A 16,027-nucleotide genomic window follows, 5' to 3' on the forward strand; every position below is an offset into this window, starting at 1 on the left:
TCAAGCAATCTCGTATACAATTCCCTTTATCAATTGGTACGTTACTTGCCCGAGATTCGATCGTCGGTATCCCAATACCTCGTTCAATCTCGTTACCGGCAAGTCACTTCACTCGTACCATAATGCATGATCCCGTGACCAACCATTTGGTCACATTGAGCTCATTATGATGATGCATTACCGAGTGGGCCCAGAGATACCTCTCCGTCATACGGAGTGACAAATCCCAGTCTCGATCTGTGTCAACCCAACAGACACTTTCGGAGATACCTGTAGTATATCTTTATAGTCACCCACTTACGTTGTGACGTTTGATACACCCAAAGCACTCCTACGGTATCCGGGAGTTACACGATCTCATGGTTTAAGGAAATGATACTTGATATTAGAAAAGCTCTAGCAAACGAACTACACGATCTTGTGCTATGCTTAGGATTGGGTCTTGTCCATCACATCATTCTCCCAATGATGTGATCTCGTTATCAATGACATCCAATGTCCATGGTCAGGAAACCGTAACCATCCATTGATCAACGAGCTAGTCAACTAGAGGCTCACTAGGGACATGTTGTGGTCTACGTATTCACACATGTATTACGATTTCCGGATAACACAATTATAACATGAACAATAGACAATTATCATGAACAAGGAAATATAATAATAACCATTTTATTATTGCCTCTAGGGCATATTTCCAACAGTCGACGCGCATGAAAATATCAGTCGGGTGAACACGTGCTTCCCAGTTTACAGAGGGAATACAATGCTTCTGAGAGTGACAAATCCAACAGATTCTACAATGATTCAAATCTATCAGGTACTACCATGTCCTGAGGATGCCAAATCTAGGATCATCAATGTTTCTGAAACTCCGGAGATTGTAAGGAGCACCTCAGCCCAAATGGCATCCCCTTTTTGTTTGCGACCCTGTTTGTATTCTTTGAGCGCACGCCTATTAAGTAGCGATCAAATCAAGGAAATCTATCAAACGATCCCAATACCGTGCCGGCCCAAATCATGATCTTCACCAACTTGGATTTGGTTCTCTCGCGAAAATCGCGAGTTGCAGAGATGAGAACCATGAAAAGCAAGATCCCGAATAAGAAAACAGAAACCGAGGAAGAGGAAACCACAAGAGTGAAGACTAGTAGAGTCTCGTCTTTTGTCATTCTTTGCTCCTTTTTCACTCAATGATTCCTTCGAATTTGCCGACCAAAAATTCTTCGCCCATGGGGATTGAATTTTTTAATAGTTACCCAAAAGCATTCTAGTACAATGGATAAACAATTGAACGTAGAACAATCAATAAAAAATAAATCACATTCAAAACCATATTAGTCTTCTTCCTCTAATTGCATGCCACCAATCAAAAATTAAAAATTACACTAAATCAACAGCACAAAAAAGCAACACATGCAAACATCCTCTTCGTACCAGGCTTTAAAAGACCACAACAGCCACTCGCTCCTTGAAATGATATCTAAAAATCGTTGAAGCAGTATCGGTTGGAGCCCCACCCAGAACAGCCTTGCAATCCATCACCACGAGCACAGAGAGTTATAGAAACCGGGCCAAGCCCTACTGGCAACAGACAGGTCCTACTCCTCTTGCTTAAGACGAGGCGCGGGGCAAGCTATGTCGGCTGCTGAGTTTAAAGAGGTTGGTTGAATAAAGAGCCGAAGGAGTAGAAAACAACGTCTTTCGGGTGGAGTACCATTGGCTAGGTAAAGGGCACAGTAAGGCTGGAATCGCCCTCTCCTCTCTCTCTTTGCTGGCCAGACTACCCATAAAAAAGAAGAGAGAGCTGTAAGAGCGGTAGTGCCACCAACAAAATGGAAGCTCCAAGCAACTGAGAAACACAGAAACGTAAAATAACAGGCATATAATCAAACCTACAGAAACTTCACGGCAATGAAATCTTGCTCGAGTAAACAAGACCCAGATCAAAACTGCAACTGTCAAAATCAACTCCATTTGAGTTCACCATGGACGATTACTACTCATATCCACATTCCTCGTATTATTTTGCTCAACCAACTATGCAACGAGGGACTTACGGTAAGGGGGAGCCGAGCCAATCCTGGACGGAGATGGCCCATTCCACATTTTTTTTTACAGAGGAAGCGGCAAATGAGGATTGTAGTGATCACAGCCGATCACCAAAAGAGAAAACTTATACAAGCTTCTTTTCTCTCTAGGAAGTATAGTTAGAGCTTTCGTTAGGACCTCTGCATGGAGAAGATGCATCTTCAGCTAGCTCTAATCGCTGTTGGTGTTGGTGCTATTCGAGTCCCCTGCCTGGGACTGGCTTGCGGGCATGTAGGACCAGGCAATGGCTGCTGTGCCAAGGGTAACTGCTATGCCAACTGAACCCCAGAACCACTTCTGCCTCATCTTACGCTTGTTCCGCTGTTGCCTGGACATCTCTGTAAGACATAAGAGGAAAACATTTAGGACAAGTCTAAAACCACATTTCATTTTGAATCTTCCAATGAATGTTTCTCACACAACAGCTAATAGCATGATATGCATACATCAAGGATCAAGGCAACTACATAACACTGCATGTCTGGTTAATTCAATAAGGAAAAATTCTGCTTATGTGCAATAAGATTAACAGTTGACACCAACAAGGAAGCTAACAAATACTACTCCCTCTGTTTACTTTTATAAGACGTTGTAGACAATTCAGACATCACCTAGAACAGTTCAACGTGAGCTGTCTGAAACGTCTTTTTTTTACTATAAACAGTGGGGTAAAACCGCACCGCAACTTTTATTAAAATAAATAAATAAAGGTCTCGCCTGAAACGTCTTATAGAAGTGAACGGAGGGAGTACTAGGTAAAAATATGTACAAAATGCATAGATTAATGTATTGAGTTCAGTATGAGTACCGATAGCTTCTTGGTTTCTTTGAGACATCTCCCTGTTTGCTGCTTCATAGTACTGGACCCTATCTGATAGCCTTGCGATCTCAAAGTTCTTTGCTGAAATTACACTTTCCATCTCTGATTCAACTTCTACACGAGCAATTCCCCTGGCAATAGCAGCGGCTACCAGTTGTGAAACAGTTATTTGTTGGCACAACTCGGCTCCAGGATCCGCACTTGTATCATCATCGTTCTCAGCTACAGTTGGAGATGGAAGTGACAAGGCGATCAGCGATAGGTGATGACTCAGCTTTTTCCATTCCTTTTGCCAGGTCTCAGCTACCTCCTCAGCTTGTTTCCTACCCTCAATTTCTGTCAACATGCTTAACCTCATTTCACGGTACTCATCATCAACACATCGAGAAGATCGAGTTGCACCATCGCTTGATATTTCTACATTTTAAACAAATCTGAATTAGTGCAATGAAGCATTATAAATTAAACAACAAGCATACATGTCAAATTAGGAGGCAAAAGATAATCTCATCAATAGCAGAATACAACCAAGTGATTAGACAAACTATGCATGCAGCATAAAGAAATCTTGGATATATCACTTAGGAGTATTACTTTTAGATCATAGACATATTCATTAATAAATGACTTTAGCTCATGGCCATACTGCTAGCAGTGATTGGTTCACATGGTTCAATAATAGAAGACAGACTACACCCAACCCAAAAGAAACATATGAGACAGATGCACATTGACTATAAGGCCTCAACCAAATATAGGAAGCCATAAAGAAACACTGAGATGATAACAGTTCAGCCACAGGAAGATAACACACAATAAACCTGCATATAGCCTATATAAACATCATAATATTATGTTAGGAACCAAGTCAGTGCCTGAAACCTAGGAATGCCCATCTTAGCAAACGCTATCAGAAACATGTGTTGCATCAGCATAAAGGCAAATAACATATAGGCCAGGACTGACTCACTAGAGAAGTATGTTCAACAATATATCATAGTAAACTGCAGTAGCAAGTTGCACAGGAAACATGACTCTGAGCTTCTGGAATATATAGAGAACTAAACCAAGAGTATTCTATCCTATGGAGTTCCTTTTTTGGGGGCTAATTTGTTTCACTATTTCCAGCTTATAACTGATATAAATTGTTGCTACAGGCAACCAGGAACAACCAACCACAGAAATCAGTTTAAAGCAAGATGCTACGCATATACACAAAATAATTGCTATCCTCAACCAACGATATCTAAATAAGTGTTTAGATTCCAGTTTTAGCTCAAGAACTGTTGTTGCGGGTAAACAGGAACAACCGACCAGAGAGATCAGTTCAAAGAAGATGCAAAGCATATACACAAACTAATTGCTATCTTCAATCTAAGATATCTAAACAAGAGTCTACTCTGCTAAAAACAAATGGGCAAAGCATAGCATTAGCATAAACCGAGTGGTACCTTCGAATGCGTCATAAAATTCTGCACCAGGTGTGCCAGCAGACGTCCCATAAGGAGAACTGGGCTTCCACCACCCCTGCCCACCAGCATCCTCAGCCTCGGAGTTACTAGTCACACTCTGTGAATCCTGAGGTTCCAAGAAGGCATCATTTTCGCCATTTCTTGGCATTCCATTGTTGACAAGCCTTGCAACATTGACAAGCCTTCCAACATTGACAGGTCTCATCAACACATCTGGACTTTCATGCTGAAACTCGAACTCGGGCTGATCCTGCTCATCTTGGCCAAAAAGGGTCACCTTGCCTTTCTGCACCCCTTCATTCTGCTCATCCAAGGTCTCCTCCACACCATTGTTAACCACACCATCACTCTCTTGTGTGAACCTAAACTCAGACTCCTGCACTTGAAAGGCTTCAGACCTTTTCGGCAAAGCAGGTAGCCCCTCGGGAAACTTCGGCAGGCTACCCTCACTTCCGACATCACCCTGGGAAGATGTCTTGATCAGGCCAGGTCCACGACGTTTATGGTTGATGAGATACGGCGACCAGGTTCCAGGGAACGATGACGGCGAGTCTGGCAGCGGTGTGCTCTCGGGCGTGGAGTAGAGCGCTGGCAAGGTGGTGGTCCTGGCAGGAGCCACCGGCACAGGTATGGGCTTCTCGGAGGACTTCTCAGGGGGTAGCGGCGCCGCTGGAGGCGGCTTGGGAACAAGCTTCTGGAGGTTGGGAAGGGAGCCGGTCTCCAGGAAGGGGTCCAAGACGTAGTGCGTGATGGTCGGCATGGGGACGTGGCTGCCGGAATCAGAAGGGGTGGTCACCGTAGATTCCGCCTTGCTCGCACCAACGAGGTCCTGAATCACAATAGACAAAACCAGAGCAGGTTAGAATGGATCAAATCCTCTTCCCTCCCGTCTTGGGGAGAAGAAATAGGGCGCCAATATTAGGAGATTTCGATCCAAAATATTCGGAAACATCTGCACCGAAACACGTAGGCACCCTACCCCTAACCTTCGGAAAAAATACGCAGCATAAGATACCGACGAGATGAGCCGCTCAAATCATCCGGAAGAAGGGAATAAAGGAGAAATCCACAATATTCTTCGCCCAAATTTAGGAAAAATCGGCGAGAACGAATCGCGCAATCAATCAAACACGCCCTGAATCGAACAGCGCCGCTGCAGAAATTCGACCCCGAACACGACCAAATCTACCTACGCGACCCGCAGAAGAGCCCCCCAAATCCACCTCCGTTCCCGACGCCAGAAGCCAGCACCGCAACCGCTCGAAGGAAAACTAATCCCCAGACCCAGGCGGCGTAGAAGATTCGTCGGGAAATAGTCACCTGCGACCCGCCCGGGAGGGAGGTGGCGCCTCCGCGTCTCGCTTGGTCGGAGGAAACCCTAGGCCGCGGCAGCACCTCGTCGTCCTCCTCCTTCCGCCGCCGCCGCCTCTCGCCTTTCGAAAGTTATGAGGGCAGGGCAAAATAAGCGGCGCGAGACGGACCAGCCAGGCGGCAACCCCAGAGGAAAATATATGCTAAAATAAAATACACCTCCTCGCTCGAGACGAGAGAGACAGGGGAGGGGAGAGAGAAAGAGCGCCGCTGATTTTTGGTATTTATTTCGGCCCCGGGGGATGGGATTTTTCTGCCACTGCCTGGAAAACACGAAAGAAAACAAGGAGGCTGCCGGCTCCGTCGGATCGCACCGTCGTCCGGGCGCGCGGGCCCCAGGCGTCAGCGGCGGCGCGGGTAGGAGGTCGGGTGCGCCGGGGTTCCTCTATTCTTGGAAGGGAAGAAAGGGGATTGTGACTGGGTGGTGGGGGGCGCGAGGAATGCACGGTTGGGGATGGATGGATCTCGGCTCGGTTGCGTCCGGGTGGGTAACGACCGGGCGCGGGCGCGGGCGCAGGGGGTCTGCTGTTGGCTGGTTCGCTCTGGCTGCTGCACCGCACCGAATCGCGTGGGCGAGGTCAGTTGACCACGTGACGCACGCAGCTGGCCTGCCTGACCGCTGGCCCCCGCGTGGCCGTGTGGGTATCTGGGTGGGTGGCTTGGATGGATGCGTTATCTTTTCTCCTTCTCGTGGGGAACAGAATATGTTGTGTCTTTGTCAACAAGTCTCGGGCCTTCCCGGGGTTTCTTTCCGCATGCCACCGACGCGCCCTGTCTGCCTTTCGCTCACGGATGAGATGAAAGATCGTGATCATGTATTCGGGGCTTCTTGTTCAGCAAGTTCTGTGGAGCAATATCTGACTTCAACAAACATATACGGGCAATCGTACTTGCCTAGTCTTATTGTTTAACACAATACAATGAAAGTCACTCACATACACAAGCATACACTCACTCTCACGTCCTATTCCTGTGAGCACCTCCGAGAGACTGAACCGGCATAACGTCTTGAGATTTCATGAAGTCAGCACAGGCGCCTCGCACTCGAGAGGAACTTCTCATCACATCGAACGAACGTCGCCGGAATCCTGAAATAAATTCAGGAATAATGCGATCACTAATGTCAAAGTATATGACTTAAACCCTGGTGGCTGGTGATATCATTGTCCCCCTATAAGTTGGTTCACGCACTTACCTAGTCATTTATAGACCTTTGCGCCATTTCTATGTCATTTTACACTTTAGCATTAACTAAAAAATCGAATGACAACCTATGGATGGACGGTTAGGAGGACAGTGGTATCACCTGCCTACCAGAGTTCAAGTCTCACGCTTGACGTTGGTGCTCCCATTTTCCTGGCTGGCCTTCCGGCGACGTGCGTCCAACGGGAGGAGGCGTTCCCGCCGACTGTGAAAGCGTCTGTAGCGACTTTGTCGGTCTCAAGATGATATGCCGGCTCGGTCTCTCGAAGTTGCTCATAGGGATAGTTTGTGCGTGCGTGCGTTCATAGAGATGAGTATGTGCATATGTATGAGCGTCTGCGTCTGTACTGTTCAATAAAAATATCAAGTGCAATAGAGCATTTCTAACAATGATGATGCTGGATTGCCGGGCGGTACTGTTGCGACTTCGTCCGCCTGTGTCTCGGACGAACGTGGAAGCGAGCCTCTTGAGAAGGTTCTTGTTATGCCTAGGTCAGATAATCATGGGAAGGAGGCTGCTTTGGTGAATCGGGACTCTGAGATCGTTAACGTCAAGGATCGAGAACCAGGAGGGCATCACGGAAGTGCGCTAGAATATTTGAAGGAACCTCGAGCCGCCGTAAAAGTACAGATGGATCCAAGATCGAAGAAGCCGCCAGATCGTACCTTGCTGCAAGAAGTCTTCGAGGGAGGCTACCAGACGGGCTACTCATGTTTGGCGTGGCTAATGATGGATCTTACAGCGAACTTGGCGGCCGGTGGGGGCAATCATGGGACACCCGGTGAGGGAGTCGCTCGCCCGAAGCCAGCAACCAAGGAAACCATGGTCCATGCGGGGGGCAGAGGATGATTTCACATGTGGCAAGTATATTGACATGTCTCTCGCTGTAGATCCATATCAACGTAGCAAGAGTCTTGTAACAGAGGGCACAACATGGAAGCAGGGAATTGTTGGAGGTGAGGCAGTGACGCATGACGTCGCCATGACTGAGAGGCAGGAGCTGGATACTTTGGAGGTAGCCAGCCACGGGGGCGCTGGTACACTGACGGGGCCATATGTGGATCCCCGTCAGTCACCATGAATTGTCTGGTGTGAAACTGCCGGGGAATTGGGGGTTTCCGGACAGTTCAAGATCTTGTATCTCTCAACTCTATTCACCACCCATGTTTTATTTTTTTGTGAAACTAGGCAAAATAAAGAGAAAGTTAAGCGTTTGTGCAGACGTTTGGGTCTTTGTGGCTTTGCCGGAATGAGTAGTGTTGGTTACAGTGGAGGTTTAGCTCTACTTTGGGATGATCAAATGCTTGTAGAGGTTAAATATATTAATGTGAGAGATATTGACATGTATGTGCGAGTCTCTCCGGATGATGTGCAATGGAGACTGATCTACGTTTATGGAGAGCCCAGAGTTGAAAATAGACACTTGATGTGGGACAAACTTCGTAAACTGAAAGCCACGTCCAATCTCCCTTAGGTTGTGGTGGGGGATTTCAATGAAACTCTTTGGCAGTTTGAGCACTTCTCCCTCACGAGTCGTGCAGAGTCTCAGATGACGGCTTTCCGTGATGCTTTGGAAGAGTGTAGTTTGGCTGACTTGGGCTTCAAGGGAGTGTCATTCACATATGATAATGAACAAGGGGGAGGCGCAACATCAAGGTGCACCTGGATCGCCTCGTTGCGGATGATGCGTGGCGCGATATCTTCGAGCATGTTGTGGTGGAACATGTGGTATCTTCTTGTTCTGATCATTGTTTGTTACTAATTCGTTTACTTCCTGAACAGTCGGTACAGAACAAACGACGCTGCCGACGGTACGAACTCTTTTGGGAGCGAGCTTCGGACTTGCCAGAGATCATCGATCATGCATTGCAAGCTATGGGGGATAAGCAAGATCTAGCTGCCATCCAGGGCTGCCTCCGCTCAGTTATGAACGACCTCCAAGCATGGAGTAAGCGCCATTTTGGGAACATTTTACGCAAGTTGGAAAAGATGCGGGCTGAGCTGGACCGACTTCTTGCTTCTGGGGCTGATAAGGATGCAATCCGTAAGGTTAATGATGAGCTAAATGAATTTCTTTACAAAGAGGAAATGTTATGGCTTCAGAGGTCACACATTAACTGGATACGAGAGGGTGATCGCAACACTAAGTTCTTCGAGAAGAAAGTTGTGTGGCGGGGAAAGAAAATTGGGTCACGGACTCGGCACAATTAGAAGCTATGGCTACTGATTATTTTCAAGACTTGTTTACTCGTGATCCTAGTCTTAATCCAAGGGAGATTGTGTGGCTGTTTGAGCAAAAAGTTTCACCAGAAATGAATGAGGTCCTTTGTCGGGAGTTCTCTGAGAAGGAGATTGCCGATGCGCTTTTCCAGGTAGGAACGCTGAATGTAATAGCCCCAAAATTGGGTTATCAATTTCTGTGCTATTATTCCTTCCTAGCAGTCATTCTACAAATCTTTATCTTTAATTTGCTGGATGACTCTAATAATCCTTGTCATTTTCAACTTTTCAAAATCTTTCTCATGTCTTTGTTAGTGGGCAAGACATCATTTGCATTATCTCCAACCCTCTCAGAACCCTAATTCCAAATTTTGGAGTTTGGATATTTCCTTTGTGCTTACAAAAGAGCCATCATTTCCCTTGATCTGTTGATCTTACAAATGTTCCCAGAGATCCTCCTACCCCACCAAACCTTGGATATGCAAAAATATTGCTAAGTCATATGCAATATTTCCAGTTGGGATTTATTCCTTCTTTTGTCTTTTCGAGGAATAAAATACAAAGGCACAGCTAGCCATCTCCTAAATTCGTGAAAATTTGTGGAGATGATATTTATGCCTAATACAAGCTCTGGCAAAAGTATTGGCCATATTTAAATGAGGAAAATTACCTTTTCCTATTTTAAGACAATATTCCATTTCTGCCACTTTTCAAAGGAGCTACCATTTTTATAGCAAGGAAAATTATCAAATAATTTGTGGAGCTTGTACTTGCTATATCTTCACCATTTTCATCATTATATCTTGTCCCATAGATCATAAATTGAGCACATGATCCAATGCAAGTTTCTGTCTTGTTTGAAAATTTGCAAAGGAAGTGCTTGAACCCTTGATCCATTTGAGCTGAAATTTTACAGGGTGATTAAAATTGATAAATCACCTTTGGATACCAAAAATCAGCTCAATGTCTTCATCCAATCTTCCTCTATGATTTTCTCAAGTTTCTGACCAGATTGTAACTTTGTGAAGAAAATACTCATGAAGTGTCCAAATGGGGATGAAACTTTCCCAATTCCTTATATATCTCAAATAATTTGTCTCCACCAATTTTCAGCCATTTCTTTGTAGCCATTTTTCCCCAGCACTTTCATGTGCATTTCTGGCCTATTTGGCAATTTGCACAGCAAGTATCTGCTAAACCCATCTTCTGTAGCTGATTTTGTGGGACAATGGTCATCTTAGCATCTGATCACTCCCCTCCGAGTCATGTGCCTAATGAAGCTTTGCATTGACCAGTATCCTCATCAAACAGTTGCCTGTTCGAAATTGTTCCAACAAGTTTCTCACTCAACAGTGCCTTTCAGTTGGTTCCAGTTGCACCTATCATCTTCTGGAGCATTGATACACCCTGTAGACATGAGCTGGCAACCAGTATGAGGCCAAGACGCGCCTTGCCGGTGGTGACCACGGGTGGCGCCAGTCAAAACGGTGGTCTAGCCACTGTTGACGCCGGCAGGCTTGCTCCGGCCAGCCCTGGCTTGTCCAACAGCTTAGTCTTGATGTCCTCTTCCCCAGGGATCCCTCTCCCCTTCCGATTTCTTCCCCGACGAGCCTCCCCCGTTGCCGCATAGTACGCGCTCGTGAGCACATTGTCTTCCTCCTCCCTGTCCTCTTCTACCCCGTGCCCGTTGGTGTTGCTCGACTTCGTGACCTTCGTATGCTCCCCCTCATCGTGTTACCGTGCCCCCCTCCCCCGTGTGACCTCTGAGCATGACAAAGCCTCGGCCGGACTCGGCCGGTGGTAACCGGCTCGGGTGCTCCTCGCCTCGGCTATAAAGCTGCAGCCCGAACCCTCCGGAGAAGCCCCAACATTCTCAGTATTCTCCCCTCTCCCTCCGGAGCACTCTAGTACCCGTGCCCGGCCGAATCCCTCGCCGGAGCGCCGCAATTTAGCTGCGGCTGCCGCCCTCGACCACCATCTCTCCTTCGCATTCCTCCATCCCCGGTGGTCGTAGACCTCATCTCGAGACGCTCCACTCTCCGGCGATCCTCCATGGCTCGTCTCCCGCCCATTTCCCCACCGGAGCCGCCCCAATCGTCGAGCCCCACCATCCTTTGTCGCCACTCATCACTGTACTTCCAGTCACCCCTGTCGCCCGTGCTACCCTTCCCTAGATGCGGTGCATGTCGGCGACCTCTTCCGAGTCGTTGCCCAGCCCTGCAGCTCACCGAAGCACCGGGACCGCGCCGAAGCTGGACGCCCTCGCCGCCGAGTCGGGAACAGAGGAGAAGGAGAAAGAAGAAGAGGAGGAGGAGAGAGAAGGAGGTGTCGGTCCCACCTGTCGGCGACAGAAGGGTGTGGACCAGCATGCCACATCGGATAAGTGGAAGCGCACTTCCGGGGTATACGTCTTCGATAAATGAAAGCGTACTCCTCTACTTCTTCTGCTCAGAATACGTTTTCAGTATTATAAAGACATATCCATCAGAATGTGTTTTCTCTTCTTCATCCCGACACCGAATCCTTTAGATTGTGAATGTCCACCCATTAGCAGCAGAAATGGTCAGATTTTTATTCGATTTCTGCCTAACAAGCGAATTGCCACAACTTTTCAACGTAACTCTGACTGAGGTGATTCCAGCGCTCACGTTATTTGTTCGTCGAGCCCTTTCTAATGGTATTATTTTCATAATGTTTGCACATTCTGAAAATACACATTTCGCCCTTGCCCTATATCCAGCCCCTCTGAGAGGGAATCTTTTTTTGGCAAATTATCCAGCGAGGTGATCGCACTTCTTCCCGAAGCATTCGTCGACTCCCAGGCAATCCAGTCTCTTATCATGAGCCCCAGACTTGCATGTTGACTTTGCTTACACCCTGTGTGTGTGTAGCTGCAGTATATTCTTATCAGGTTTCCGTTTGCATTTATACCGGTTACACTACAAAAAAAAGACACATCCATGACATTTTGGGCCGAACGAATTTTTTTTCTGTCATACATATGACACTTCTATGATGATAAATTGTGGCAAAACCCGATATCATCATAGATATGGTGGGCTCCTACTTCTATGACAAAAAATCATGACAGAAAATGGGCTTTTTGTCCTGGACGGGCCGGAGACGCAGTTGCATGACATTCTTTGGGCCGTCCATGACGGAAAAAACCGTGGTAGAAGCGAGGGCGAGGAAAATTTCGGGGAGTTCCCGGTTATGGTGGGCGGTCGGGGGCGAGCGATGCGCGTTTCTCTCGTACACGTATGCGCATGTGTGCGAGGCGTTGGCTCTAACTGAACCCAAGCGAGGCGTTGGGCTCTAACTGAACCCGAGCGATTGCACTATAGGCTACGTGTTACTGAACCCGAGCGATTGATCGATGGCTGTTAACTGAACCCGATCGAGCGATTCCTTCGTTACTTCTGCTAACTGAATCCGATCAATGCTGCCTCTGGGATGAACAGTGAGCGTCGCGGGGGGGTTGGATGAACAGTGAGCGGTGACGTTACCTCTGGATGAACAGGACCCCGTGGTGTGCAGGGCTGGATGAACAGTAGACGATGGAGGGGTGCCCGTGGAGGGGTGGTTGAATAGTAGTCGGTGGAGTAGCGCGCGGTGGAGGCTGGATGAACAGGAGCCCGTGGAGGCTGGAGGAGGTCGACGGTAGCCCGTGGAGGATGGAGGAGGTCGACGGTGGAGATGAACAGTATCCCGTGGAGTCCCGTTTTGCGGTACGCCACACCCCTCCCGATGAACAGGACCTCCGTTTCGACCGTAGCGCTCCAACACAAGTCCGTTTCGTCCGTTTTGCGGTACGCCACACCCCTCCCGATCAACAGGACCCCCGTTTTGACCGTAGGAGGTCCGTTTCATCCATTTTGCGGTACGCCCCACCCCTCCCGATCAATAGGACCCCGTTTTGACCGTAGGAGGTTTGTTTCCTCTGTTTTACGGTACGCCACACCCCTCCCGATCAATAGGATCCCATTTCGAACGTGGCCAGTCGAACACAAGGTCGTTTCCTCCGTTCTGCAGTACGCCAGGCCTCGTTTCCATTGCCTGTTCCGTCCAAGCCCTCCCGATGAACACGACGACGCATTCCGTTCCGACCCAGTCGGTTGGCTCCCACGCGTTCCGCTGCCTCCCGATGAACACGACGCATTCCGTTGCCTCCCCATGAACACGACGCATTCCGTTGCCTCCCCATGAACACGACGACGACGCTGTTTCTCCGTTCCGACCCAGCCATGTACACGAGCCCTGGCCGTACGTATGCGCGAGTAGGCGTTCGAGACCCCGCCCATATGTACACATACGTGGCCGTATTTTCTTTCTTACACACTAGTCGCTATACGTACGTGTACATGCTATGTGCGCGCCTCTACATCGACACGTGCGCGCCTCTACATCCACCAGTATATATGTACGTACACGTTCGCGGCCAGAATGACAACGCTAAGTATGCTTCGACCAGGTGGGTCCCGACTGTCAGGCACTTCCTTGCGTTCGAAGATGTAGCTGGTGGGTCCCAGCAGTCAGGGGGTGAATCATTTTTTTTGTCAGGACGCACTTTGTTGCATGCGAAGGTGTAGCTGGTGGGTCCCAGCAGTCAGGGAGGAAACATTTTTTTTGCGAAATACGGTGGCCCATCCAGTGGGTCCCTGCTGTCAGGTGAAGGAATAATTATTTTGCGCATAATAAGGAGGCACTTCCTTGCGGCTGCCGTGGACCCAACTGTCAGCCTCTCCACGTACAATACTCTTCCGATGGAAGTCGGTCGTTGACCACATTGACCACGCCGCGCCGAGAGCACCACGGCGGTGGACGAGGCGAGGCCTAGGAAGGGGACGATGCGGAGCCGGGGAAGGCGCGGCAGTGGATGCCCACGCGTAGAGGAGTATGAGGGTTCACTCGTTCGGCTGCGGTGTGAGGCTGCCATCGCCGTAGAATAACAGGGGGTGTGGGTCAGTGGAGGGATGGCCTGGTCAGCGGCGGGAGTAGTAGGGGGCAATGAGGCCTTCGCGGCATCACAGCCGGCCACGGGAGGCAGGAGCAGGCGGCACGATCGGCGCTGCTTTGGGCGGCTAGAGCAAGAAGACCAGAGGTTGAAGAAGCATGATGGTCGTTGGATGGACATCGTACGGTCACTGTAGCTAGAATCGTTCATATTGACTAAGTTGACAAAGCCCTCTGTCCCCGTCAATTTAGTGGGCCCACAAGTCAGCCTCCCACCAAGGTGGGTCCCAGCTAGCAGGGGGAGTATTTATTTTTTTTCTGCTTAATAAGGAGGCACTTCCGGTGGGTCCGAGCTGACAGCGGGGGGAATGTTTTTTCGCGCAATACGGTGGCCCGTCAGGTGGGTCCCAGCAGTCAGGGGGCAAACGTTTTTTTCGCAAAATACGGTGGCCCGTCTAGTGGGTCCCTGCTGTCAGTTGGAGGAATCATTATTTTCTGCGTAATAAGGAGGCACTTCCTTGCTGCAGCCGTGGGCCCAGCTATCAGACTCTCCATGTACAGTATACTTCCGATGGAAGTCGTTCCTTGACCACGTTGACCACGCCGCATTCCATTGCATGCATGCGTCCATGGGCGTGGTGCGTCCCCACTGTCAGCCTCTCACGTACAGTCATCTTCCGATGACTCTCGGTTGTTGACCACATTGACCACATCGTGCCGAGCACACCCAGACTGGAACGACCCGGAGATGGGGAAGACGGGGCAGTGGAGTCACAAATGGAGAGGAGTGGAAAACTTCACTGGTTCGGATGCGCGGCAGCACAACCACGGTGCCGCCCATGGGAGACAGGAGCAAGAACAGAGGTTGAAGAAGGAGCATGGCTATTGGATTAACATCCAACGGTCCATCTGCTAGAATCATTTGTTGATTACGTTGACAAAGCCGTGCGTACACGTCCGCTTAGTAGGCCCACAAGTCAGCCACCAAATCTGACGGGTCCCAGCTGTTAACGGGATGAATATTTTTTTTCGCAAAACAAGGAGGCACTTCCTTCCGTGCGAAGATACAGCCGGTGGGTCCCAGCTGTCAGGTGGAGGAAACAATTTTTTTAGCTTAATAAGGAGGAACTTTCCTTGCGTGCGACCATGGACCTCGTGGGTCCCAGCCGTCAGGCTCTCCACGTACAGTCCTCTTCTGATGACTCTCATTTGTTGACCACGCCGCATCGAGTGCAGCGAGGTGGTGGACGACGGCGAGGCCCCGGATGGGAACGACTCAGAGATGGGAAGACACGGTAGTGGAGTCACAGATTGAGAGGAGGAGAAGGGTTATAACTGGTTCTGTTGCAGCGTGGGGCTGCAGTCAGTGGAGACTAACAGGAGGTGTCGAGGGGTGGAGGGATAGCCTGGCCGGCGGTGGGGTAGCGCTTCGTAGCGATGTGTGCTAAGCAGATCCGCTAGCCGCCGGAGGCCGAACCAGGCGGTCCCGGCGACGCTGGAGGAAGAAGATGAGAGATTGAAGGTGCATGCCGGCCGTTGGATATAAATTCAATGGCTGTGGATGACACAATCATTTGTTGACCAAGTTGATAACGCCCTGCATAGGCTTCGACCTATTGGCCCACATGTCAGCCTGCAAAAATGTGGCATATATTTAACCCATGTTTTCTAGAATATACAGTCCATTTGCTGGGCTGGATAAACAAATAATTTCGCGTCAATCAGGCCCATTTATAGTTTCTAAGAAATCCCAGCCCATTTGCACTTCCTTGAAATACATGTATTAAATGGGCTCGTTATATATATAATGTTATGTTAGAAGGAGCAATTAATATCAAAGAATAAACCGGAGAGGCACATTATATATATATATATATATATATATATATATATATA

The 16,027-nt window shown here is 48.7% G+C and overlaps 1 protein-coding gene across 1 annotated transcript; it reads right to left on the reverse strand.

Moving 5' to 3' along the window:
- Positions 1-1,944: 1,944 nt before the first annotated feature.
- Positions 1,945-5,981, reverse strand: LOC123137916 (uncharacterized). Its single transcript, XM_044557806.1, has 4 exons — positions 5,704-5,981; positions 4,363-5,212; positions 2,900-3,328; positions 1,945-2,429 (listed from the first exon to the last, which is right to left on the reverse strand). Exons 2-4 carry the CDS (start codon positions 5,141-5,143, stop codon positions 2,263-2,265), a joined length of 1,377 nt encoding a protein of 458 aa, XP_044413741.1. The 5' UTR covers positions 5,144-5,212; positions 5,704-5,981; the 3' UTR covers positions 1,945-2,262.
- Positions 5,982-16,027: the final 10,046 nt, after the last annotated feature.

The sequence above is a fragment of the Triticum aestivum genome, chromosome 6B (assembly GCF_018294505.1).
Source record: "Triticum aestivum cultivar Chinese Spring chromosome 6B, IWGSC CS RefSeq v2.1, whole genome shotgun sequence".
NCBI lineage: Eukaryota > Viridiplantae > Streptophyta > Magnoliopsida > Poales > Poaceae > Triticum > Triticum aestivum.